We start from the raw sequence: 26,708 nt of genomic DNA, 5'->3' as shown, positions 1-26,708 counted from the left end.
TGGAGCAGTGGATCCTTCCCGACCTGCGTCGTTTGACGCTCTGAGCGTCTCCTAACTCATTTTCTCTCTTTTGCTTACAGAAGATGCTCTGCTGGAAGCCGCCAGGATCAACAACGTTTCGGAAGTCAACAGGTGAGCAGATTCCTAGAGATGAAAGGACACAGGGAGCTTTTTGGTGGCCTGGAAGCTTGCGTGGGATGGGAGCGGACGCTCGTCTCCGCTGTGCCCCCCGCGCCTGGGGGCTCTGTGGCAGGAGGAGACCCCCGGGGCCGCAGCTGCTCCTCGCAGCCGGGGGAGGCTCAAAGGAAGCAGCCCAGGGCTGAGCTCTGGCCTGGATCAAGGGCCAAAAGGAGGATATTGGCGTGCAGCTAATTGGCACATGGGTTCTGCTGCTCCTAATTGCAGGAAGCTGCTGCTTAGTGATGTCTGGCTGATTGGTGAGCCTGCCCAGGCAGAGCAGCAGCAGGGATGCTCCGTGCTCCCCACGCTCAGGGCAGGGCTGCTGTGCGTGCGTTCCAGCTGAGAAGCAGCTGCCAGGACCTGTTTCCCATGCTGTACAAACTGGGGAGCAGCTGCCAGGACCTCAGTTTTCCATGCTGTACAAACTGGGGAGCAGCTGCCAGGACCTCAGTTTCCCATGCTGTACAAACTGGGGAGCAGCTGCCAGGACCTCAGTTTTCCATGCTGTACAAACTGGGGAGCAGCTGCCAGGACCTCAGTTTCCCATGCTGTACAAACTGGGGAGCAGCTGCCAGGACCTCAGTTTCCCATGCTGTACAAACTGGGGAGCAGCTGCCAGGACCTCAGTTTCCCATGCTGTACAAACTGGGGAGCAGCTGCCAGGACCTCAGTTCCCCATGCTGTACAAACTGGGGAGCAGCTGCCAGGACCTCAGTTTTCCATGCTGTACAAACTGGGGAGCAGCTGCCAGGACCTCAGTTTTCCATGCTGTACAAACTGGGGAGCAGCTGCCAGGACCTCAGTTTTCCATGCTGTACAAACTGGGGAGCAGCTGCCAGGACCTCAGTTTCCCATGCTGTACAAACTGGGGAGCAGCTGCCAGGACCTCAGTTCCCCATGCTGTACAAACTGGGGAGCAGCTGCCAGGACCTCAGTTTTCCATGCTGTACAAACTGGGGAGCAGCTGCCAGGACCTCAGTTTTCCATGCTGTACAAACTGGGGAGCAGCTGCCAGGACCTCAGTTTCCCATGCTGTACAAACTGGGGAGCAGCTGCCAGGACCTCGGTTTTCCATGCTGTACAAACTGGGGAGCAGCTGCCAGGACCTCAGTTTTCCATGCTGTACAAACTGGGGAGCAGCTGCCAGGACCTCAGTTTTCCATGCTGTACAAACTGGGGAGCAGCTGCCAGGACCTGTTTCCCATGCTGTACAAACTGGGGAGCAGCTGCCAGGACCTCAGTTTTCCATGCTGCACAAACTGGGGAGCAGCTGCCAAGACCTCAGTTTTCCATGCTGTACAGGACCTGGTTTTTCCGTGCTGCACAAATGGAAGCCGCCCTTTTCAGTTCAGCTGCCTGCTTGTCCTCACCCCAACCCTCTACACGTTAAAAGCAGCGTAACCACGAACTGTTGGTCACCTCCCGGGACAAACCAGTCCAGGGCTGCATTTCTGGAAGTCCCTTTTCTGTGTGCGAGCTGCCCAATATGGTTAAGGTTTGCCCCAGATGCGTGCGAGCTCAGCTTTCCCGTTTGGATGGCTGAGAGGTGGTGAGGGGCCGGCAGAGCTCCAAGCGGAGCCGTGCGGGCTGAGGTCGGTGGGAGATGAGCACAACCAGCGCTGCTTCCGAACAGCTCTGCTGTCCTCTCTTGGTCTGGTTTCCCTTCAGAAACTCCCATTTCCAACAGCTGCCCTCGTTGCGGTGATGCTTGTCCTGTCTCAGCACCCGGGGACAGAACCCATCTCAAGGAGGAACGGCCGCGGGACGCATCTGCGGGCACAGCTCTGCCCTCAGCGGGGCTGCAGCGCTTCCACGCTGCTCCCTTGGGGGCTTCCCTTCCCTCCCCACTCTGCAGAGCTGCTCCCCCAGCCCCGCGCTCCGACATATGGAGCAGAAGGGGCTGCGGGGAGCGGCGTCAGCAGCCAGCACCAACAGAAGCTTTTGTTGTCAGCCGGAGTTCAAGTTTCCAGCTTCCTCTTCCTCCACCTGGCAGGAGGGCGGGCGCTGAGCACAAACTCAAACATGCCCTCTGGGCTCGGTGTCAGCTCGCAGCCGCTCACCCAGAACCCCGACCGAGGGCTGAATAGAGGCACATCTGTGCCGGGGCCGCAGCACGCAGCCCCACGGGCCTCCTTTCTCTGCGGGTTGGATCAAAGCACCGCAGCTCTATGGGTGGAGGAGCTCACAAAACTCTCTCCCGAAGCTCCGGCAGCAAATTCCAGTGCAGCCAACAAGGCCGTGGTGCTTAAACGTGGTGTGTGCCGCGGCTCACGGCGATGCGCTCGCTGCTGTTTTTCTGGCTCAGATTGGGAAATCCCGTTCTGAGCTGAAATCCGAGACGCTCTGAAGGATGGAGTTTCCGTGTTTAAACCCGACTTGCGTCGGCCTGGCCCCTCTCCAGGCTGCGTGCTGCAGCAGATCCCTCATCCTGCGGGCAGCTCGCTGTGCACCAAAGCGACGCGCGGTTCTCCGGCGCTGCTGTGCGCTGCTCACCCAGCGTCTCCCAACGCCGTGCGGCGCCAGGATCGCAAAGCAGGCCGTGCTCTCAGCCGGGATGCAGCGCGGCTCCTGCAGCCGAAAGCGATGCTGGTAGAGCTGCAAGAAAAACGGCCTGCCTGCTAAGTAAGAAGCGAGCATCCTGGGTGGTGTTTGGTTAAAACGTGGGCAAACATCCCAAGCAAACATCGATCGCGCGGCTCGATTCAATTAGCAGGCATCTCCTGCTGCTAAAGACGTTTGGCTGTCTCGGGTCTGAGCGGCGGTCGTCGCTTTATCGATTGTCCTATCGTTAAATCGGGGGGGGGGGGTGGGGGGTAGGAGCTCACGGACCCCCAGCGTGGAATGCAGCGCGTGGAAGATGTGTTACGTGATGCAGGGAGAGCGGGAACGCGGCTCCAAAGTGAAATGTCAGTGGTGCGGGTGTGCTGGTCCACCGTGCCCAGCTTTCTGAACGGGACACCGCCCGATTAATTAATTTATTCTGCTCTCACAGCTGCGCAGTCAGACCCGCTCGGGATCTCATTTCGGTTTGAGGATGGGGGTCATTGAGCCTCCAGTGCACACTGTGCAGGGAAAAAGCCCTTTGGTGAGCACAGGAGCCTTTCCCAGAGGCTTTGGAGCACAGGAAGGCGCGATGTGTCCCGATGGCCACCAGGAATTCCTCCTCCATCCCTCCTCCGTGCTGCTCCAGGGGGGCTGCTCCTGCCCGAGGGCACGCAGATGGGCTGCAGCGTGCGTTGGACGGGGCCGTGGGATGGCTGTGACCCACAGGGCTGTGGGTGCACGCACTGATGGCTCAGAGATAGCAATCTGCCGCCAGCTGTGCGTCCTATCCCGTCCCAGGGTCAGGAGCTCCTGCTTGGTTTCTCCTTTCCTGCTGTCCGAGTTTCTCCTTTCCTGCTGTCTGAGTTCTGCTGCGCGCTGCAGGCATGCAGGCTTTTGTTTCCTCAATTAAGGGGCTGGAGGAGGAAGCAGAAGGATGTTATCCCAGCTGGCCCCTCGTGGTATCACACCTTTATGGAGCCTCCGTGCTCGGCTGCCAGAGAGCTCTTGGTCATTAAGATTTTAATTTGTTACACGAGCATGAATCTTTCGTCGTGGCCTTCAGAGCCACGCTCAGCAGCTGCGGAGTAAGGCTCCCCATCACCGTTTTGTTCCTTTATTCCGTGCTGCAGGATTCCTCCTTCCCTCCTTGGGCTCAGGGTCCTCAGTCCTGCTTGAAAATAACTTCAGGGTTGCGGGGACGTATTTGGGGTGGTGGGAGTTGTGAGCAGAGGAAGGTTTGCATAGAGTGCGCTCTGCTCCTCGGGGAGCTCCAGAAAGCGCCTGCACGGGGGGCTGGGTGCTGTGCTCTGGGGCTCAGTGGGGTGCAGAAGGACCCAGAGGGGTCCCCAGCCTCAGCCAAGCTGTTATCCTGTGATTTGGTGCCTCTGAGTTTTTGGTTTTTGTCTCATCTCTTGTCTCTATGGGCACGAAAATTGCGAAACGCATCCTAACGGCGCGGGCTTTGGAGACCTGAGCTCCTTCTGAAACCCACCTGGTTGCACCTGAAGGTTCAAAGCTGTCATCAGATTGTGGGTTAATAGGCTGCGCTGGAACAGGTGCCTGGCAACTGTTGTGTCGCTTCGTTAGCTCCTGTCTGTGTGTCTTCGTTAGCTCGGGGTGCTTTCCCCACGTCCTCCTCCTGATCCTGTCTCCCTTCTGTCCAGGTTGCTGCAGGAAGGCACGGATGTGAACGCGAGGCACCGGCTGGGCTGGACGGCTCTGATGGTGGCAGCCATCAGCAGGAATTCCAGGTATGTTTGTCTCAGCATCTACCATCGTGGCTTGGAAAGGAGCTCCAGAGGGAAGGGAAGGACCCGGGGGTCCTGGTGGCCAGCAGGGTGACCGTGAACCAGCAATGTGTCCTGGTGGCCAAGAAGGCCAACGGTGTCCTGGGTGGCCATTGGTTGACCAGTGGTTGGCCACAGGTTGACCATGAGGCAGCAGTGTGTCCTGGTGGCCAAGAAGGTGAATAAAGTCCTGCTTGGCCAATGGTTGGCCAACGGTTGAGTACAGGCTGATTGTGAGCCAGCAGTGTGTCCTGGTGGCCAAGAAGGCCAACGGTGTCCTGGGTGGCCAACAGTTGGCCACAGGCTGACCATCATCCAGCTGCGTGTCCTGGTGGCCAAGTAGGCCAACGGTGTCCTGCTTGGCCAGTGGTTGGCCAACGGTTGGCCACAGGCTGACCATCACCCAGCTGCGTGTCCTGGTGGCCAAGTAGGCCAGTGGCGTCCTGCTTGGCCAGTGGTTGGCCAACAGTTGAGCACAGGCTGATTGTGAACCAGCTGTGTGTCCTGGTGGCCAAATAGGCCAACGGTGTCCTGGGTGGCCATTGGTTGACCAACAGTGGTGCACAGGCTGACCGTCATCCAGCTGTGTGTCCTGGTGGCCAAGTAGGCCAACGGTGTCCTGGGTGGCCATTGGTTGACCAGTGGTTGGCCACAGGCTGACTATCATCCAGCTGCATGTCCTGGTGGCCAAGTAGGCCAGTGGCGTCCTGGTTGGCCAATGGTTGGCCAACAGTTGAGCACAGGCTGATTGTGAGCCAGCGGTGGTGGCCACGAAGGCCGGTGGAACCGTGGGGTGCGTGGCACAGAGCACGGCCAGCAGGGCAGGGAGGTTCTCCTCCCTTCTTCTCTGCCCTGAGGGGCCACACCTGGAGCGCTGCGCCCATGCTGAGCTCCCCAGCTCCAGACAGACAGACAGACAGACAGACGGGGAGCTGCCGGGGAAGGAACGTTGCAGGGATGCAATATGTGAGATACCCAAAACCCACCTGGATGCTTTCCAGCGCCACCTGCTCTAGGGAACCCGCTTTAGGGGGGGGTTGGATTGGGAGATCTCCAGAGGTCCCTTCCGACCCCTGCGGCTCTGTTGCTGTGACCCAGCGGCTCTGCAGCACTGGGATGATGTGGGAGCCACCAATGGCTCCCGCGGGAGCTGCTGCCCCCCAGCCTGGGGCCGTGCTGGGCCTTTCATGCTCGACCTTTATGAAGCAAAAAGGCTGAATGCTGTGCCCTCCCTCCTCAGTTCCCATGATGATCGCCGTGGCTTCTTGTAACCTTTTAAAGGCACTCTTAAATATATTCAGTCTACAACTAAATTCAATTAGGGATTTTTTTTTTTTTTTTATTATTATTATTATTATCATTTAAGGGGGAAAAAAAAAAAAGAAGAGAAAGAGGGAGAGAAAGAGAAATCCAATTTCAGCAAACGTGGGCCAGACGTGGGAGAATGAGCTTTGATGTTACAACCTCTCGGGGACGCTTTACTTAGTCACAAGTTCATAAGCAAAAAAGCTTAATTACTTGTGAAAACACAGGATTAAAGCAGAGCACAAAGGCTGAATATCCGCTCTCGGGCGACGCGATTCCAATCCGTGTGCCGAGTTCGTGTGTGGTGCAAACTTTGATGTGTGCTATGACAAGCTGAAAGCCGTGACCTCCTCGGGGAGCTGCTGGGGATGGGGATGGAGGAGGGGGGTTGTGGTTGTTTGTTTAACTTTGATGTCCGAGCAGCAGCGGGCCCCGTTGTTTGCCCGGGTCCGCAGCGGAGCCTCCCACCTTTAGCAGGGCACAATGGTCAGCAGCGGAGTGTGACGGCTGTTGACCATTCCAAGTGAGCAACGGAGCAGAACGGGGCTTCCCATCTTGCAAAGGCTGAGAAGGATGGGTGAGAAAGGCCGTGCACTGCACGCTGGTTACCGAAAAAGAGGGACTGAAACGGGGTGGAAAGGCTCACGGAGGCAGCTGGGCCGTTGGGTGCCCAAGCTGGTGGCTCTGATGGGATGCGTTGGGTGAAGGGTGATGGTCTTGGGCTGCCTGCAAGATGTAGGTAACGATATAAATGTGAAAACTTCTTTTTTTGAGGTGTAGTTCTTAAGGAAACGTTACCCAGAGGGCAGCAGAAACGTGAAATGGGTGGGATATTGGGCCCTGGCTTTGTGAAGCTGATGCATCCACCTCTGGTTCGGTGGGCACAATTCCGTGTCCACGTCTGCTTCAATGGATGCGATTCACTGCAGGCGCTCGAGAGATTCTTAATGGAGCCGTGCTCACAGCTGCAAGTACTGCCAGACAGCCACGGGTGGCTGGGGTCACCTCTGTGGTAGGAGAGGTCCTGGCAAAACCTGCTGAAGAGACTTCATTTCTATTGGGGTTGGCCACGCGCTCGTTGCTCTTGGCGTTGGCCACCCAGTCGTATCTCTTGAAGATGACCGTCCGCTCCTTTCTCCTGGAGCTGGCCGTGCACTCATTGCTCTTAGAGCTGACCACGCACTCGTTTCTCTTAAAGCTGGCCATCCACTCATTTCTCGTGGAGCTGACCATCCAATTTTGTCTCTTCAAGTTGGCCATCCACTCGTTTCTCTTGGAGCTGACCACCCAATTGCATCTCTCGAAGCTGACCGTGCGCTCTTGGAGCTGACCATCCAATCATTGCTCTTGGAGCTGACCATCCAATCATTGCTCTTGGAGCTGACCACCCAATGACTTCTCTTGGAATTGACCACCCAATTATTTCTCTTGGAGCTGACCACCCAATGACTTCTCTCGGAGCTGACCACCCAATTATTTCTCTTGGAGCTGACCATCCAATCATTGCTCTCGGAATTGACCACCCAATTATTTCTCTTGGAGCTGACCACCCAATTATTTCTCTCGGAGCTGACCACCCAATTATTTCTCTTGGAGCTGACCACCCAATGACTTCTCTTGGAATTGACCACCCACTCATTTCTCTTGGAGCTGCACCCTCCGTTTGGAAATCCTCGGGTCACATTAACGAACTCAACCAGGAATGGAGTCGCGAAGATACCAAAAAATGGATCCATTTTTGGTGATTCTATTCTCCAACCCCTTCATCAAACCGTAAAGCAGGGCGATGGAACCGAAGGCTGCCCTTCCCAAAGTCATCTTGCAGAGCAGGGTGACGTTTCCAAGTCCCTGCTGCGCTGCTGCTGATCTCCACGCCCTGTCCTTCAGCTTCGTATCTCTCAGCCCTCTCTCTCCCTATTAGACATCTACATCCATATGTTTAACTCAATTTCAGCACGGCACGTTGACGATGGCTGCCAGCTGCCAGCAGCTATGAGATGCCATCCCCGGTGCCAGCAGGATGGCTGGCCTCCGTTTCCTTTTCCAACGAAGCATTTTCTTCTCTTGGAAGCAGCCTGCAGAGTGGTCCTGGCGCGCTGCCCCCGGGGGTTGGTTTTGCAGGGGCACCGGGTGCCCCGCAGAGGTTATTCCTGCTGTTCTGTCCCTTACAGAGTGCCTTTCGAGACCTGTTGCAAAGCAGTTCCCTAATCCTCCCGGAAAGACACCTCTGTGAGAAGGGAGGATCGATGGTCTGTGCAGAAGCGCTGCTGGGGGCTCCTTCCCCTGCTGCCGTCGCGCCTTTAACTTAATTGCAGTAATTAAGCTCGGGTGCGGCGCTTGCTGAGAGCGCAGCAGGGTTTGCGCCGTGGTTAAAGCAGGCAGCAGAGCTCTCAGAAAGGAAAACCCCAAGTGGTTTCCGCGGGGCTGCGTTTCTGGGAGTGGGGATGGGACGGGATGGGGTTGGAGGCGGAGGCGAGACGCTCGGCCCTCTCCTTCCCAGCTCCCACCTCACCTCGGGCACCGGCCAGCCCTTCCTTTTGAGCAGGGATCCGAGGGTGGCCTCCTCAGAAGCTCAGCCCCAGCTCCTCCTGCCCCACCGCTGCAGGGAGCCGTGCTGCAGGGATGGTTTATACGGGCAATAAGAGCGCGGCGTTGCGTGGGTGCGTGCTGAGACTCCCAGCAAAGGGCCGCCCCTCTGCAGCCGCTTTCTGTCCGTGGGCAGCGACATGATGGACGGGCGCCGTCTCCTCACCTATATTAGGTACATACATCTGTTCTGGATGGGGTTTTTTTTGCGTTTTGTTTTGTTTTTTTTTTCCGCTCCTTTCACTCCAGGCGACGAATCCCGAGCTGCCCGCGGCAGAGCTGTGTGATCTCCGCGTGCCTCTGGCACTGCACGTGGCCTGCGGCGTCGGTCACAGCTCTGAGGAGCCACGCGTGGTCTGCAGCCCCCAGGACGGGCTGCTGGTGCTCCGCACTCTGCAGGTCTCCTTACGAGGGTCCGCAGGGAGCTGAGTGCCCTCAGCCCTTCCTGCCTAAGCCTGCACGCTGCGCAGCTGCTCCCCGACTCCTGCAGTGAGACGTGTGGGCTCACAGCCCCGCTGTTGGCAGGCTGGGTGTCTGTAGCCCAGCTGCACTGCCAGAGGCAGGGTGCTGCTGCTGCCGCAGCCAGAGCTGAAATCACCGCTCTCCCTTCTTTTTCTGCGCCGGAGCTCAGGCTGCTCCTGCACCTCCTGCACGCAGACAGCAGCCCTCCGCCCCCGCTGAGCCTTACAGAGTTAAGATATAACCACACCGGGGGGCTTTGTGTCTGGGCAGGACCTGTGGCTGTGCCCCGGCTCGGGGCAGCATTGTGCTGATAACTCACGGTCATGGCGATCACCGGACTTCGTGCTTCACCAACCCCAGCTGCCCAGCGCAGCCAGGCCACGTCCGACCATCTCACCATCGATTTCTCCCCCCCCCTCACCCCCGCATCGGGTGCATGTATGTATTTCATCCTTAACAATCTGGTGGTCCACCCACCAAGGGCAGAAAAGCTCTTTCCCCCCATCGATCGAAGCGCATGGAGAACTTCGGCGCGGCGCTGCCCTCTGAGTCATCCCCGGGGTCAGCAGGGATTTGTATTCATCAGCTGCCCCTCACCTAAGGGAAACGTGCTCGTTAAGGCTCATCTCGTTGGGGCTGAGCACGCAGGTGAGCTGTGGAGCAGCCTGGGCCGTCGTGCCCGCACCTCGAGGCGGCCGACGCAAGGGGCTGAGCCCCGACAGGAGGAGGAAAACGGACTCTGGTGGCCATGTGAAGTGCACCCCTTTATTCATAACACACAGCTGAGCTGCTTCAGATGGGAAGATGCCTCCTGCAGCACCGGGACCAGAGCTTCCTACAGCTCCTATCTCCTATCGCCCCGGAGCTGGGTCACAGCCTGGGAAAAGAGCTGCCGTCGGGCACCGGGCTTTTGGAGCTCCACATGTGGCCTGTGAGAGGTCGTGTATCAGGGCTTGGTAAACTCCCAGCTGTCTGAAGTTTAGGGAAATGTTTCTTATCCCTGCTTTGTAGAGCTTTGAGCAACATCAGAACCTGCGCCGTGAGGACCGACAGGTTGGATACGAGGAGAAATTCCTGATTCCTGGGGATTCTGGCACTGAGGGATGTGGTTTCGTGCTCGGAGTGGGTTTGGGGGTCTTGGAGGCTGGAGCTCCATGTGGACGAGCTCCGCGTGGGTCTAAATGAGGTCTGTGGGGATACGGAAGAGCTCTGTGTGGGTATAAGCGGTCTCTACGATCGTGGTGAGGGGCTGGGGGGTCTCCTGGCTTCCAGCACGGTGCTCTGCACACTGGAACACCCTCTGTACGTGACAAAGTGGTACCAGCAAGGAGTTTGCCTCTATTGCACCGTATTCAAAGAACCAAATAACCACCTTTCGATCCCGCTAATGCATTTATGGGGTGAATGGGAAGGAAGCTTACGTTAAATCCTAAATGTGAGCTGACAAGGGGCAGCCCGCAGGTACGTGTCGGCACGGCACGGCGCGGAGCTGTCAGCCCCAGAGCCGCGTCAGGGCTGATGAATGGCAGCCAACGCCTTGCTGTCGAGTTGTCGGGGGAGGCTGGAAGCCAGGAAAAGAGATGAAAGATGAACTGGCTTCAAGCCGCTTGCAGGGTTGGTGAGAAATGGAATTCGGGGTGCAGAAGCAGGCGGAAGGTGTCCACACCAACCTCCCACGCGTGCCTCGTGCTGATCTCTCGCGGAACGGTTTGAGTCGGACCTCTGAAGGCTTTCTGGTCCCATTCCCTGCTGGGAACGGGAGCACCCACGGCCCCATCGCTGCTCACTGCCCCACCGTGCGCTGATGTCAGAGACACGTCGCCATGCGCAGAGGCTGGAGGTGCTCAAGTGAAATCCCTGCCAGAAGGGGTGGCAGCTGCTGAGCTGGGCTGCAGGAGATGGGGCTGCCTGCAGCGGTGATCCTGGGGGCAGAGGGTTTGACTGAACTTCAGGCAGAGCTCAGATGCTTTCCTTCCAGAACCCTTGTAATTACTGCCATTGGAATCTGTTCCTGAAGTGCTGAGCTGGGTGCTTCCTCCTTGGAGGGCAGAAATAGGCAAGAAAGAGGCTGAGCTGCGTCAGACCCAAGAGGTGCCTCTTTTGGGGTGGCTTCCATGGGCTGCCCTGACTCAGAGGTGCAGCACAGAAACCCTGAGTGTGAGTGAGTCCTTCCTGCATCCTCCTCTCCCAGCCACAGAATCACAGAATCACAGAAAGGCCTGGGTTGCAAAGGAGCACAGTGCTCACCCACTTCCAACCCCCTGCTGTGTGCAGGTCGCCAACCAGCAGCCCAGGCTGCCCAGAGCCACATCCAGCCTGGCCTTGGATGCATCCAGAGATGGGGCATCCACAAGGATCCCTGTGCCAGAACCTTCCCTTCCCCGCTGTTTGCTTTCTGAGCTCTCTCTCCAACTGACCGCTCACGTTTTACCTCTGCCTGACTTGTGCTCTGGTTCCTGGCAGCGTGCTGAAGGTCCTGCTGGCGGCCAATGCAGATCCAAACCTTGGGGACGACTTCAGCAGCGTCTATGAGACCGCCAAGGAGAAAGGCCTCCATTCTTTGGAAGGTAACGCTGTTCGCATACTGCTCCACAGATCCCAAAGGTCTCTTTTCTGGCTTTGAAATGGAAGCTGCTGCGTTGCCTTGCAGAAACAGCCTTCATTTTTTGTTTCTGTTTAACCTCAGCTTCCATTTAGGTGCGGGCAGACGGGTGGTACGAGGGTGGGTGCCGATGAGAGGAAACAAACAACACGGAGCTGCAGTTCTGCAGTGCCAGAGAGAGTTTTTCTCTTGGCCAGAGCGCGGATGGGAGCCCCGTCCTGTTGACCGTCACGGGGGAGGGCAGTGCAGGTCTTAGAACTGGATCCCAAGGAAGGAGGATTGTCCAGGTGTAGGTGAGGCCGCGTGGCACAGAGCTGGCTGCTCCTTCTCGTTAGCTTTTCCTGGCTTGTGTTTCAGATCCCAGCCCCACCTCCACGTTATCCCCGTCGTTATCCCACCAGCTCGCCTTGCTGCTCTCCGTCCCAACCACACACGAGCTGAGCCACGTCCTTGGCAACACAGAAACCCCCAGGTCCTGGAGGGGCTGTGGGAAAGAAGGGACGGACTCTTCAGCCTGCTCTGCTGTGATGGGACGGGGAGAAATGGTTCCAAACTGAGTGAGGGCTGATTTAGGCTGGAAATATGGAGAAAGTTCTGATCAGGGCGGTGATCTCTGCTCCCATCCCTCAGCACGGCCCGTAGAGCTGCTGCGTGGTGCTGGAGGTGGGGACGCCCGTAGATCAGAGCAAGGAATGCAAAATGCATGAAACAACATTAAAAAATGAGCAATGGAATGCCAATACATAATGCATGCGCGGAGACTTTATTTAAGGCAAAGTGCATCAACCAATAAAGTTAATTGTTTTTGTCTGCATTCATCCCTCCCTAATGTTATATAGTTTTGGGGTGCAGAGAAGATAAGGCCGCGCTGTGAGAAGTTGCATTAATTCTTTGCTTGACATGTTTTATTAAAAAGAATAAATTCAGTTGCATTTTAAAAAAGAGAGGGGGAGAGAGAGAGAGAAAGAGAGAAACTGCCTTTGTGGGCTTGGTTTTTTTTTTTCCCCCCTTTTTATGTATTTATTTATTTTTGTTACCCATTTACATATTTCGCGTATCGATATTTTTTCATAAAAACATCCAAATCGAGAGGGGTGCCGCTCCAAATATATTACAGACATTTATATGGATGGCAGGAAGGGGAGACGGAGGGCTGAAAATTTCCAGGCACCCGGTGATGGATGGCAGAGCAGGCTTCCCCTGACGCTTTATTGAGTTTCCGATGATTATCTCTCTCGGAGACATTTTTTACAGATGACGGCCGAGCTGTCACAACGGACCATGGGGGAAAAAAAACCCAACAATAATAACACTTTAATCTCTTTACTGCACTGCTCCCTAGTATCTCAGATTCATCTTCCCTGACGCACGCAGTTCATTATCCTGCTCCTCCCTGGGTAGGAAATGACGACAAATAAATAAGTAGACGTACTCGGCCAGTTCTCTCGGAGCAAAGACGCGGGGAAGGGAAGGAGCCGGGGTGTTAATTGATCTTCTGGAGGTACTGCGGTTGATTAGCTGCGAGATGCTGGGCTGGAGCAGCATCAGGTATGCACTGCAGCCTTCTCTGGGCTCAGCTTCTCAGATCTGCTCTGGGGGGAGCGTGGAGGCTGCAGTGCAGAGCACCGCAGTCTGCACCCGCTGGCCTTCCCGAAGCTCCGTCTTCCAAGAGATGCAGTCCCTGACTTTTTATCAGCAGCTGGCATTGCCATTCCCTGCAACCACGGAGTCACTGAGGTTGGAAAAGACCTCTAAGATCGTCAAGTCCAACCGCCAACCGTCCGTACCGCAGAACCAAAGAGTCATTAAGGTTGGAAACGACCTCTAAGATCATCAAGTCGAGAAAAGATCTCTAGGATTGTCAAGTCCAATGGCCAACCCATCCCCACCTCGTCCACCCCTAGAGTCAAAGACTCATTAAGGTTGGAAGCGACTTCTAAGATCATCAGGTCCAATCGCCAAGTCCTCCTCACCACGTCTGCTCGTGGAATCACCAAGGTCGGAGAAGACCTCTAAGGTCATCTAGTCTGACCACCAACCATCCCCCCATAGAATCAAAGCGTCATTCAGGCTGGCAGTGACCTCTAAGAGCACCAAGTCCAGCTGCCAACTGATCCTCACCACGTCTGCTCGCAGAGTCGCTCAGGTTGGAAGCGGCCTCTAAGATTGTCAAGTCCGATGGCCAACCCATCCCCACTGCGTCTGCTTGTAGAATTAAGAGTCGTTAAGCTTGGAAACGACCTCTAAGATCATCAGGTCCTACAGTCGGCCAGTCCCCATCGTGTCCACTCGTCGAATGAAAGTCACTAAGGTTGGGAAAGACCTCTAATTTTGTCAAGTCCAGCCACCAACCCGTCCCCAGCACGTCCGTTCATAGCGTCCCTAAGGTTGAAAATGACATCTAAGAATGTCAACTCCAGATAAGATCTCAAAGATCATCGAATCCAACGGCCAACCCATCCCCACTGTGTTTGCTTGTAGAATCAGAGAGTCACTAAGCTTGGAAACGACCTCTTAAGATTGTCAGTTCCAATGGCCAACCCATCCCTGCCGTGCCCACTCGTAGAACCAAAGAGTCACTAAAGTTGGAAACGGCCTCTAAAATCGTCAAGTCCAACTGCCAACCCGTCCCCTCCGTGCCCACTCATGGAGTCACTAAGCTTGGAAATGACCTCTTAACGCTGTCACTGTCAGTCCCTGCAGGCAGATGCTGTTGTTGCTGTTGATTTTTGGTGGTTGCAGAACGGCTAACATCTCAGCAAGTTTTCTAGCCTGCCCCATAGACCTGATGCAGAGCATCCCCGTCCCCGCGCAGCACCCAGCCCCGCGTGGTGACGTGCAGCCTGACTTCCCCAGATTAGGGATTTAGCCCCAGAAAGGCCAAGCAGGCTGGACGTGGAGGGAGCTGCACACAGGTATCGGTGCACATTGGCATTCAGCAGCACGCGGGGCTCAAGGGAAGGAAACAAATCTGATTAATCAGCTTCAGAAAGCACCGGTTTCTGTTCGGAGCAGCCTTGCAGTTTCTTGGTCTGATTTCACAAAACCTGCCAGGGCTCGGGGTAATTGCATTTGCTTAGGGACTTCCAGGCTTTCCATCCAGCTGTAAAATGCGTTACTGTGAATTATTCCCATTCTGGCAGCACGCAGAGCCCACGGGACGGCAACCGCGGGCCCCAGAGAATGGGGGACAGCCCGGAGACGGAAGGTCGTGCCCCTCAGCTCTCAAACCCAGGTCTTTTTTTCTTCCTTGCAGTCCTTGTGACCCGGGAGGACGAGTTCAACAACCGCCTGAACGTCCGCGCCAGCTTCCGTGGCTGCACAGCCCTGCACTACGCCGTGCTGGCCGACGACTACCTGAGCGTCAGGATGCTGCTGGAGGCAGGTGGGTGGCACGGCTCGTGGCTCTGACCCACACATCCGGGGGGCTCAGTGAGAGGCACGCCGTCCCATCTGGAGGACGAGCTGCGATTCGCTGCTTGCTTTCACCTCTCGGTCTCCGTTCCGTGCCGCCTCCGGCTGTTCTCACGGGTGGCGGCGTCATCGCAGAACGCTTTGAGCTGGAAGTCTGAGCTCCTGCTTCTCCAACATAAACATTCCTTAATTCGGTTTATACGTAGCCCACTCCTTCAGCAGAGGGGAAGGAGATGCTTAGCTAACAGAACGGAGATGTGCTGCCATGCCAACGGGTTCCGTATTTACCCTCCCGCCACTCCTTTACCACCACGACGCCCTTCTCCATCACAGCGCTGTGCACAAGCAGAGTTGGGCAGCGCTGCCCAACCCGGTGCCATCACCACGGTAGAGAGGGCTGCTCTGGTTATGCAGGGCTGCCTCGCCGCCCGGGCTGCGTGCTGGAGCTGCTGTCACCTCTCTGAATGGCCACGTGCAGAGGGAGCCCCGTTTGTGGCACTGCCTGACCTCAGAGCTGCAGAAAAAGACGCCCGGCAAACTGCGTGCCATGTAGGGCTGCGTTTGTGTGAGCGCCAAAGGGATGGTGTGCAAAAACAGCTGTTCTTAGGGTGGCAGTTTTTGATCCTCTGTCGCGATGGGACGTGGGGAAATGGTTTCAAACTAGAAGAGGAGAGATTGGGAGTGGAGCTGGACCACGTGGCCTTCCGTGATCCCTTCCAGCTCAAACCGTTCTGTGGTTCTGCGATGGTTTTCTCGCTCGATCCAACACGTGTCCCTCTTCCCTGGGGCCCCTCCAGCCCAACCCGCGATTCCATCCAGTGGATCCTCCCAGCTGGCAGCGCTGCTCCAACCCTTTCCTCCCCTTTTGGGGCGTCCCACAGCTCCTCAATGGGGTACCTCCCCCCCTCCTCCCGAGCGGGACGTTTCCTGTCTGCTGACACAGAGCAGCCCCCCTCGCCCCCCACACCTGCCTTTATTTTAACCAAGCGTCCATTTACTCTCCCCAGCACTTCCTAGCCCGATGCCCTGCCCTCAGGGCCAAAGCCATTAACTGCCACCCCCCCCCCCCCAATCCCCAGCAGCCGCCCGCCGTGCCTCTATAGGGGAAGCCCCCTGCCCCTTTGTGCCCCATTCAGTGACTCGGTGACCCCTCTGGACCTCCTCCCCCAGTGGTCAGCATGTGCGTGCCCAGCAGAGCGCGAGGCGTCCCGCTGTCCTCGCTGGTGACATTTCACAGCCTCCCGACCTGAGCTGACACCATCAATGTCCTCCTCCATGTGAAGGAGTGGGTGTGAGCTGCTGTGCGCCGGCAGGATCGATCCGGGGGCTTTTTGTTTGCTGGGAGAAGAGGAGGGGGGGGGGGGGGGAGGTGAGGGCTCTCCAGCCCGACACGGAAGCACCTCGCTTCTCTGAGGGCACCGTTTCAATCTGCTGCATGAAAGCCCCACTTCCGAGGTCTGCTTTCTGCAGGCAGGTGAAGCTCGGCCCCCTTCCGGATCTCACTCCGCCATGCTGATGTGCCACCATCACCTCAGTGATCTGGGGAAGCGGGGCTGGAGCTGAGCTCCTCCAGGGGCACCTCCCCCCCCCCCTCCCTCACCCTGTGCTGCTGCTGCTTTTTGTTTCGGTGAAGGCTGTGAGATCACCTCCCTTAGCAAAATGCTCTTCCAGTGAGCAAAAGTCGCACTCAGCAGAGCACTGCCTTCCTCCTGGGCTGATGCTCTGAGCGCTTCCACCCTGCTGCCCACAGCTCGGCCGGGGGAAAAGAGAGCTGCAAGCTGCTCTGCTTCTGCCTTGTCCCGACTGGAGCTGAGGACCCGTTGGCCTTGAGCTGGTGTGCGAGCACAGCCCCACACCAGGCCAGTCCTCGCCCCGTGGGAGCAGGAAAGCGTTGGGTGGCCCCCTGCGTGCCCCCACCTCCCGGCGCCGTGCTGCAGCTGCAGTCAGCACCCACCCCGGCCAGCTGTTGGGCAGGAGAGCCTGAGACACTTTCCCCTCTCCGTGCTCATATTTACAAGGGAACGTGATAAATTCAGTATTGATCCCTTCTGCTGCGCTGTAAATTTTGCAAAAAAAAAAAAAAAAAAAGAAAATGATTAAATAGTGCAATAGAGTCTGCGAGCACCGTGGCTCAATATGTTCCGGGACGGCGTATCGACCCCTCCGTCCGACCACAGCAAGCTCCACTCCCGGCCGTGCCAGACCAGTAATTAAAATCCTGGGAGACTGGGATTTAAAAACCAATCATCTCACAGCACTGAAGCTTAACGTGGAGAGAGCAATAAGTCGAGCGCAGCTCTGGCGGTGGCGAAGTGCTTAAGGATGGTTTCCCCATAGGGCAGGGGAGCAAATAGATCCCTCTCTGAGTGTTTCTGGGCACAGTGACATCGTGTTTGCTGTGAGTTTAATAGCTCTGCACACGTGGAGAGTGGGAGAGGCGGTGGTTCTTTGGTTTCCCTTCCCGTCGTGCTGCTGTGCAGGCAGGAGGTGGGCGCTGAGTGGGCAGCACCCACCTCCATCCCGGTGGCATCAGTCGAGGTGGGAGGGGGCAGGTGGGCCAGCTTGTTCTGTAGGGGATTGAGAAGGACAGAAGCTTTCCTGTGCACCAGCACTGGCCACTAAGACACCTAAGAAAGGAGATCCCGAGTCATGGAGTCACAGAACGATGAAGGAAGAGACCTCCAAGGTCTGTGCTGGTAATGAGAAGCTTACGGATCACTGATTCTGGTTGCCTGCTGCGGTCCTCACCTACATCTGTAGTCTTTCAGGCAGCAAAATGGGAGCTCACCTGCCAACATCTGCTGCACAGTGACTGAACCGTGGAGCCGTCGTGGTTGGAAATGACCTCCAAGATCCCCGAGTCCAACTACCAACCCATCCCCACCATGCATGCCAAGTGTGCTCGTGTTGTGTCCCGTACAACCTCACCAACCAGCGTTGGTAGAAGCCGTAGCTGAGCCCAGCGTTGGCCTGCGTCCCATCCCTCTACAAATTCCTGTTCTTTACTTTCCAACTTGGCTGTTGTGGACGCCTTTAGCAGCCCATCACATCTGGTTCTCCCCCATCCCTCCACACGGCGTTGCTTTGGGCAGTCCATCGCTGGGAGGAGGAGCACCCTGCTGGATTCCTGCTCTGCCTTGGGAATTCCCATCCATCCCTTCCGTCATTTGGGTTGGAAGGCACCTTCCGAGGTCGTAGAACGGCCCAGGTTGGAAGGGAACCTCAAGGATCATCAGTCTCCAAGCCCTGTCTGGTCCAATGCCCGAACTTTACCTGGAAAGCACCATTCTTTTTCCCTTGCTGCTCCTTTGGGGAGCGTTGCTCACGTTCCCTTGGGCTGGGATCAGGGGCAGATCCTCAGCAGAGCTCAGTGCCCATATCCAGTGCCCACTGACACATCCCTGCCGCTGACGGAGGTGTGAGGAGGGGGGGGTCAGGCTCAAAGGCTCATATTAACACGGCATGATAAAAACCTCTTGCAAACGATGCGTCTTATTGATTAAAAAAAAAAAAAAAAACAAAAAAAAACCAGGTCTACGTTACTGGAAAAAAGGGTGATCATGCTAATTCAATCACAGGAGGCTCAGGAGGACAGGAGTCCTTTCGTATTACCGTAACTGGCCATGTGCAGCAATAAAGAGTGTCAGTCCTTGTCAGAGCTGACGGCTGTTGGCACTCTGCGATCCCAGCAGGTGCCGTGGGCTGCTCCCCAGAGCACACCCTGGCTCTTTGGTGATGGAACACAGCCATGGAGAGGTGGGACCCGCTGGAGACTGGTGCATTTCCAGTGTCCCCTTGCTAGGATTCAGTTTGCTTCACCAGAAAAGTGAGTCGAGAGGGCTTCGTGCTCCAGCTGCTGGGCTGGGGGGACCCAGGAGAGGCTGGGATGACCTGGAGGGACCCAGGAGACCTTGAGGAGCCCTCAGTAAAATGAGTTCTGAAGTTGCTCTAAATTGAGAAGAGCTCTGGGAGACTGGAGGTGGCTTTTTGCTGGTGGGAATGGTGTTCTGTGTGCGCCAGGCTGAAGCTGTGCTGACTTCTGCACAGCAGATTTGCCCAGTCACTTCAGTGTGGGGACAGAGGAGGACATCAGGGTGGTGAACATTCCTTGTCCCACTCCCAGGGGTTCTCCCAAGCTTCTCTGCATCCAGTCTTTGAAGGGACGTAGCTCTCTGGGTGCCCGTGTGGGTTGCTGGTGAAGTGAGGTCCGTGCTGCCTCTCTGGGGCAAGGGGGGAGGACAAGGAGTAAGGATGGAGGACAAGGAGTAAGGATGGAGGACAGGGATGGAGGACAAGGAGTAAGGATGGAGGACAGGGATGGAGGACAAGGAGTAAGGATGGAGGACAAGGAGTAAGGATGGAGGACAGGGATGGAGGACAAGGAGTAAGGATGGAGGACAGGGATGGAGGACAAGGAGTAAGGATGGAGGACAAGGGGTAAGGATGGAGGACAGGGATGGAGGACAAGGAGTAAGGATGGAGGGCAAGGAGTAAGGATGGAGGACAGGGATGGAGGACAAGGAGTAAGGATGGAGGACGGGGATGGAGGACAAGGAGTAAGGATGGAGGACATGGATGGCAGACAAGCAGTAAGGATGGAGGACAGGGAGTCAGGATGGAGGACAGGGATGGAGGACAAGGAGTAAGGATGGAGGACAGGGATGGAGGACAAGGAGTAAGGATGGAGGACAGGGATGGAGGACAAGGGTAAGGATGGAGGACAGGGATGGAGGACAAGGAGTAAGGATGGAGGACAAGGAGTAAGGATGGAGGACAGGGATGGCAGACAAGGAGTAAGGATGGAGGACAGGGATGGAGGACAAGGAGTAAGGATGGAGGACAGGGATGGCAGACAAGGAGTAAGGATGGAGGACAGGGAGTAAGGATGGAGGACAGGGATGGAGGACAAGGAGTAAGGATGGAGGACAGGGATGGAGGACAAGGAGTAAGGATGGAGGACAGGGATGGAGGACAAGGAGTAAGGATGGAGGACAGGGATGGAGGACAAGGAGTAAGGATGGAGGACAAGGAGTAAGGATGGAGGACAGGGATGGCAGACAAGGAGTAAGGATGGAGGACAGGGAGTAAGGATGGAGGACAGGGATGGAGGACAAGGGGTAAGGATGGAGGACAGGGATGGAGGACAAAGAGTAAGGATGGAGGATGGAGCAAGGATGAAGGACGGGGATGGAAGACAAGGAGTAAGGATGGAGGACAGGGAGCAAAGATTGAGGACAAGGAAGAAGTATGAAGGACAAGGTATAAGGAAGGAAGACAGGGAGAATGGATGGAGGGGAGGAAGTAAGGATGGAGGACAAGGAGCGAGGATGGAGGACATGGCACAAGGATGGATGGCAAGAAATAAGGAGGGAGGACAAGAATAAGGATGGAGGGTAAGAAATAAGGATGGAGAACAGAGATTAAGGATGGAGGACAGGGAGTAAGAATGGAGGACGAGGAATAAGGATGGAGGACAAGAAGCAAGGCTGGAGGACATGGACAAAGGACAAGGAATAAGAATGGAGGACAGGGAATAAGGATGGAGGACATGCATGGAGGAAATGGAACAAGGATGGAGGAACATGGATGGAGGACAAGGAATAAGAATGGAGGAGAAGGACAAGGATGGAGGGCAAGGAGCGAGGATGGAGGACAAGGTGTAAGGATGGAGGAGAAGGAATAAGGATGGAGGACAAGAAGCAAGGATGGAGAACATGGAGTAAGGATGGAGGAGAAGGAATAAGGATGGAGGACAGAGAATAAGGATGAAGGACAGGGAATAAGGATGGAGAACAAGAAATAAGGATGGAGGACAAGGAGTGAGGATGGAGAACATGAAGGACAAGGAGCGAGGATGGAGGACAAGGATAAGGATGGAGGACATGGCACAGGGATGGAGGACGAGGATAAGGATGGAGGACATGGCACAGGGATGGAGGACGAGGATAAGGATGGAGGACATGGCACAGGGATGGAGGACAAGGATAAGGATGGAGGACATGGCACAGGGATGGAGGACGAGGATAAGGATGGAGGACATGGCACAAGGATGGAGGACGAGGATAAGGATGGAGGACATGGCACAAGGATGGAGGACAAGGTTAAGGATGGAGGACATGGCACAGGGATGGAGGATGAGGATAAGGATGCAGGACATGGAGTGAGGACACGAGTCCAGCCCTGGCCAGCTGCTGCCAGGAGCTCTGCTGCTCCCCACCGCTCCCGGCACGGGGCAGGCGGGTACCGGCGCCGCATCCCGCGCTCTATTGACACTTATCCGTAATCTGAAGGAATTCAAGACAAATGGTTAAGGGGATGGAGTTAATAAAATTTGAAAAATTGAGGCCTGTCACTCCGCTAAACTTTTTTCGATACCACTGGCAGAAACATATTTCCCCAATGAGTGACCTTCCGCAGCTGCTCCAGCGTGGCGCGCGCGGGCGCTGGCGGTGAGCTGCCGTGCCATTCATCAAATATGATAAGCTGGGGCCTCCTCGCACGAGCAGGAGGTGCAGGAAGCACAGCCCGAGGTGCTGCCCAGGTGTTGGCTCTGTGACAGCAGCGGGAGGTGACGAATGGCCTCCCATTATGGCGGCGTGGGTGGTGGTGGGGCGGCGAGGTCAGGCCGCCGGCCGCGGCGGTGTTCCATTAGCAGGGGGGTGACAGCGTTATTTATGGCGGCGGTGCCGGAGGTGGGGATCGACCGGTTGGACGAGCCGGGTTCTATCAATTATTGCAGCAATTAGTCAAGTCGTCAAAGCCGTTAACGGGGGGATTAGGCCAATATTGGATGGATGGCCGCTATTGATAGGTCCGGGGGATGGAGGACCAACCCTCAGCCGTCGGGAAGGGAAAGACTCGAGGATGGCGTCGTGGGGAGGGTCCAACCCAACAGAGCCCCCTCCTCACTGCCTCCCCCCGCAGGGGATGAGCACCGGCCCCGTGCTGCATCCCATCCCCTGCCTCCATCATCTTCCTCATCCGCCGCGACAGGGCTGGAGCTGGAAATCGCTCCGTGCCGAATGTTTATGGAGGGCATCTTTCATTCTGTAAGCACGTGTGGGTTCCCAAGGCTCAGCAGCGCTCGGCTCCCTGCTCCCAGCTCACCCAACCCTCATGGCTGCTGTGCACTCACACATCTGTGAACGTGCCAGGAGATGTGTCTGATTCCCAGGAGCCAGAGCTGGATCCCATGGTGCCATGCTGGTGTCCCTCCTATTCCCTTGGAGCCATATTCGTGTCCCTCCTGTTCCCTTGGAGCCATATTCGTGTCCCTCCTGTTCCCTTGGAGCCATATTCATGTCCCTCCTATTCCCTTGGAGCCATATTCGTGTCCCTCCTATTCCCTTGGAGCCATATTCGTGTCCCTCCTGTTCCCTTGGAGCCATATTCGTGTCCCTCCTGTTCCCTTGGAGCCATATTCGTGTCCCTCCTATTCCCTTGGTGCCACATTCGTGTCCCTCCTGTTCCCTTGGTGCCACATTCGTGTCTCTCCTATTCCCCTGGTGCCATATTCATGTCCCTCCTATTCCCTTGGTGCCACATTCGTGTCCCTCCTATTCCCCTGGTGCCATATTCATGTCCCTCCTATTCCCTTGGTGCCACATTCGTGTCCCTCCTGTTCCCTCGGTGCCACATTCGTGTCCCTCCTATTCCCTTGGTGCCACATTCGTGTCCCTTCTATTCCCTTGGAGCCATATTCGTGTCCCTCCTGTTCCCTTGGAGCCATATTCGTGTCCCTCCTATTCCCTTGGAGCCATATTCGTGTCCCTCCTATTCCCTTGGTGCCACATTCGTGTCCCTCCTATTCCCCTGGTGCCATATTCATGTCCCTCCTATTCCCTTGGTGCCACATTCATGTCCCTCCTATTCCCTTGGAGCCATATTCATGTCCCTCCTATTCCATTGGTGCCACATTCGTGTCCCTCGTATTCCCCTGGTGCCATATTCATGTCCCTCCTATTCCCTTGGTGCCACATTCGTGTCCCTCCTATTCCCCTGGTGCCATATTCATGTCCCTCCTGTTCCCTCGGTGCCACATTTATGTCCCTCCTATTCCCTTGGTGCCACATTCGTGTCCCTCCTATTCCCTTGGTGCCACATTCATGTCCCTCCTGTTCCCTCGGTGCCACATTTATGTCCCTCCTATTCCCTTGGTGCCACATTCGTGTCCCTCCTGTTCCCTCGGTGCCACATTCGTGTCCCTCCTATTCCCTTGGTGCCACATTCATGTCCCTCCTGTTCCCTCGGTGCCACATTTATGTCCCTCCTATTCCCTTGGTGCCACATTCGTGTCCCTCCTATTCCCTTGGTGCCACATTCGTGTCCCTCCTATTCCCCTGGTGCCACATTCATGTCCCTCCTGTTCCCTCAGTGCCACATTCGTGTCCCTCCTATTCCTCTGGTGCCATACCCATGTCCTTCGTATTCCCCTGGTGCCATCCTTGTGTCCCTCCTATTGCCATGGTGCCATACCGGTGTCCCTCTTACTCCCCTTGTGCCACACTCGTGTCTCCCCTATTGCCCCACATCTCTGCCTCCTGACCTTGGCCTGCCCAGCTCTTTGCACCCACACCGCTGCTTCCCAAACAAACTGGGACCGGTTTGTGCTCAGCATGCAGGTTTGGCTCTCTGTGGGCGCCCGCGCAGCTCCCCACAGCAGTTCAGCCTCTGGACTTTACTGGTTCTTTGTTCCCAATGTAATCCCAAGGAAGAGAGAGGTTTCCCCCTGCAGCCCGTGGGATTGCTCGGAGCAAAGGTCAGAACAGGACACCCACCCGGGAGATGCGCTGTGTGCCCCCTCTGCCCCAGGGCTCCCTGACCTCCTCCCTTTCTTCCTGCCAACAGGTGCCAACCCCCTGCAGAAGAACGAGATGGGCCACACGCCGCTGGATTACGCCCGCGAAGGGGAGGTGATGAACCTCCTGAAGGCATCGGAGGCAAAGGTGAGCTGAGCTTCACAGCGCAGTGCTTCTTCTGCACAGGATCAGAAATCCCAGGGGACCTGGCTGAGGTAGGAGCTGTCGTTCTCCATCAGAAGGAGCCCCAGTTTGCCCCCAGCTTCGGGCTGGGAATGCTCATTGCTGCCCTGGGAGTGAGAGCACGAGTGGCACCGCGTTGTCCCACATCAGGCTGCGCTCTGCAGGTGGGAATTTCAGCTCGCCTTTCGGAAACCTGGAGTTAAGAGGACTTGGAAGTTGGAGGTGATTGATGGTTGGTGCAGCGGCAGTGACTGCATGCAGGAGTGATTCAGCCGGGTGGCCAAATCTGCGCTCCCCCAGGATGGGAGAGAGGAGCTCAGATCCACATCCGTGTCCTGAGCCTGGAACGTTTGCATTCCATGCTGGCTGGAAGGGGGAAGCTGCAGAGCTGGGAGGCAGCAAAACCGAGCTCAAAATCCTTTGGATCTTTATGGGAGGAGGAGGAGGAATCGCTGCTGGGCAAATGGTCCCCAGGGTGCAGCGCTGGCAAAACCTGCTCCAAACAGCCCGAAAAGACGCCTCGGATTTTACGCTTTAACAAATAGGCTGGGGAGAGAAAGGAGATATATTCCTGCTGCAGATGATGGTCTGCGTGTATAAAACATAAGGCAGCCCAGGCAGATGTGATGAACGCAGCACCGGGGGGGACGCGGCGCTCCGGGGGTCGCAGCCGCCCCAATTCCTGCGCTCCGCCGAGAGTCTTTGAGAATTTATTGCTCGTTTTAATCACTGCCACAGAATGAATTGGCAGAGCTGTAACCGAATGGGCACGGCCCATAGATTTTATTTACATATCCCGGTGACAGAATAACAAGGGAGTTTTCATATGTATTTTTAATTTATTTGGATTTCTCGCACTCGTTGCGGGTTCCCCGCGCCTGGCTGGCGGTGGGGAGCCGTGGGCTGAGCAGAATGGTGAGATCTGAGGGAGCAGCCCTTGGAGTCGGTGCCACCCTGCATGCCACAGCATGGGCTGCAGAGCTGCGCAGAGCCATAGATCGCAGCAGTTTGAGTTGGAAGGGACCCCTAAAAGCCGTCTGGTCCACTCGTGGGACACCCACGGCTCCATCAGGTGCTCAGAGCCCCGTCCAACCTGACCTGGAGCGTCTCCAGGGATGGGACATCCACCAGCTCTCTGTTCAGCCTGTGCCTCGCCAGCCTTATCAGAAACCCTTTTTCTTAATATCCAGTCGAAACCTCCGCTCTTTTTTGTCTCAAACCGTTTCCTCTCGCCATGTCACTGAGTCCCTCCCCTTCTTTCTTACAGCTCCTTTATATACAGGCGTTCTCCTCCGTCCCCTTCTTTCTTCCAGCCCCCTTTAGATACAGGCATTCCCCTCCTTGCTCAACCCCTTCCTGCTCCCAACTCTTTCTCCCCTCTGCAGTTCCAGGAGGAGCAGCGTCGCCGGGAAGTGGAGGAGCGCCGCAGGTTCCCTCTGGAGCAGAGGCTGAAGGAGCACATCATCGGCCAGGAGAGTGCCATAGCCACGGTGGGGGCAGGTGAGATCCAAACCACTTTTGTCTTAGGAATGTTAATCATTAATAGCTCACTGATGGCTCTGTAGGGCAGTTTGTACATAAACACCCCCCACGTGGGGGGTTTCTCTGTGCTCCTCACCCACGTGGGGCTTTGTTCCATGAGGAAAATAGGAGTGCACGTGGTTACGCTTCACACGGAGTCAGAGATCCATAGGGGACCTCTGCAGATCCCCCAGTCCATCCCTCTGCTAAAGGAGGTTTCCTAGAGCAGGCTGCAAGATCCCCTCTCATCCTTCTCTCCCCCGGCTGCTCAGCCTTCAGCCTGTCCCCACCAGGAGCTGCTCCAGGCCCCCACCATCTCTGCACCCTCACTGGGCTCTCCCCAGCAGTTCCCTTTCTGCCTGGAGCTGGGGAGCCCAGCACTGGGTGCAGTGCTTCAGATGTGGCCCCCCCAGGGCAGAGCTGAGGGAAGGAGCACCTCCCTGCCCTGCTGCCCACGCTCTGTGCACCTCAGGTGGCCTTCTTGGCCCCCATGGCACACACTGATAGTCTGTGCTCAACCTATGGTCAGCTGTTGACCAACGAGGACACCATTGGCCTTCTTGGCCACCAGGGCTCACTGCTGCCTCATGGCCAACCACTGAGCAACCACTGATCGACCCTTGGTCCAAAATATTGCTCAGCTGTTGGTCAACTATTGGTCAACCGTTGGTCAACTGTTGGTCAGCTATTGGCCAGCCATTGGTCAACCATTGGCCAATCATTGGTCAACCGTTGGTCAACTGTTGGTCAGCTATTGGCCAACCATTGGTGAATTATTAGCCAACCATTAGCCAACTGTTGGTCAACCATTGGTCAACCACTGGTCAACTGTTGGTCAGCCATTGGCCAACCATTGGTCAGCTGTTGGTCAAGTATTGGCCAACCATTGGCCAACCATTGGTCAACTGTTGGTCAAGTATTGGCCAACCATTGGCCAACTGTTGGTCAACCATTAGCCAACCCTTAGTCAACTGTCGGTCAAGTATTGGCCAACCATTGGTCAACTTTTGGTCAACCATTGGCTAACCACTGGTCAGCTGTTGGTCAACCATTGGCCAACCATTGGTCAGCTGTTGGTCAACCATTGGCTAACCATTGGTCAGCTGTTGGCCAACCATTGGCCAACCATTGGTCAGCTGTTGGCCAACCATTGGCCAATCATTGGTGAACTATTAGCCAACCATTGGCCAACTGTTGGTCAACCACTGGTCAACTGTTGGTCAACCATTGGTCAACCAAGACAGCCAGGTGCTTGTCTGCAGAGCTCCTGTTCATCAGCTCAGCCCTGTACTGATACACACGGTTATTCCTTGGCTGTGTGAGCTG

At 56.2% G+C, this 26,708-nt stretch overlaps 1 protein-coding gene and 1 long non-coding RNA gene across 5 annotated transcripts in view; both read left to right on the top strand.

Annotated features, from left to right (window-relative positions):
• CLPB (ClpB family mitochondrial disaggregase) overlaps positions 1-26,708 on the top strand; it is a 49,813-nt gene that overhangs the window by 4,137 nt on the left and 18,968 nt on the right. For 2 of the 3 annotated variants that reach the window (XM_085216530.1, XM_085216531.1), the window contains exons 2-7: positions 81-132; positions 4,389-4,475; positions 11,328-11,431; positions 14,723-14,851; positions 23,728-23,825; positions 25,247-25,361. In XM_085216530.1, the coding sequence (XP_085072656.1) occupies positions 81-132; positions 4,389-4,475; positions 11,328-11,431; positions 14,723-14,851; positions 23,728-23,825; positions 25,247-25,361 (585 nt within the window). Of the gene's footprint in view, positions 1-80; positions 133-2,630; positions 2,803-4,388; positions 4,476-11,327; positions 11,432-14,722; positions 14,852-23,727; positions 23,826-25,246; positions 25,362-26,708 lie in introns of those variants that run through there. The other variant, XM_085216532.1, reaches the window with a different exon arrangement.
• Positions 5,127-11,319, top strand: LOC146545848 (uncharacterized). 2 transcript variants are annotated; one of them, XR_014881179.1, is made up of 3 exons: positions 5,127-9,512; positions 9,647-9,795; positions 9,876-11,319. It is a non-coding gene; the product is annotated as an uncharacterized LOC146545848 (long non-coding RNA). The 2 variants fall into 2 exon arrangements; XR_014881180.1 differs by having other exon boundaries at positions 9,647-10,704; positions 10,843-11,319.

Source organism: Meleagris gallopavo, chromosome 1 (genome assembly GCF_905368555.1).
Source record: "Meleagris gallopavo chromosome 1, MGAL_WU_HG_1.1, whole genome shotgun sequence".
NCBI lineage: Eukaryota > Metazoa > Chordata > Aves > Galliformes > Phasianidae > Meleagris > Meleagris gallopavo.
The sequence above is the reverse complement of the archived record's forward strand: the minus strand, read 5'-3'. Positions and strand labels throughout refer to the sequence as shown.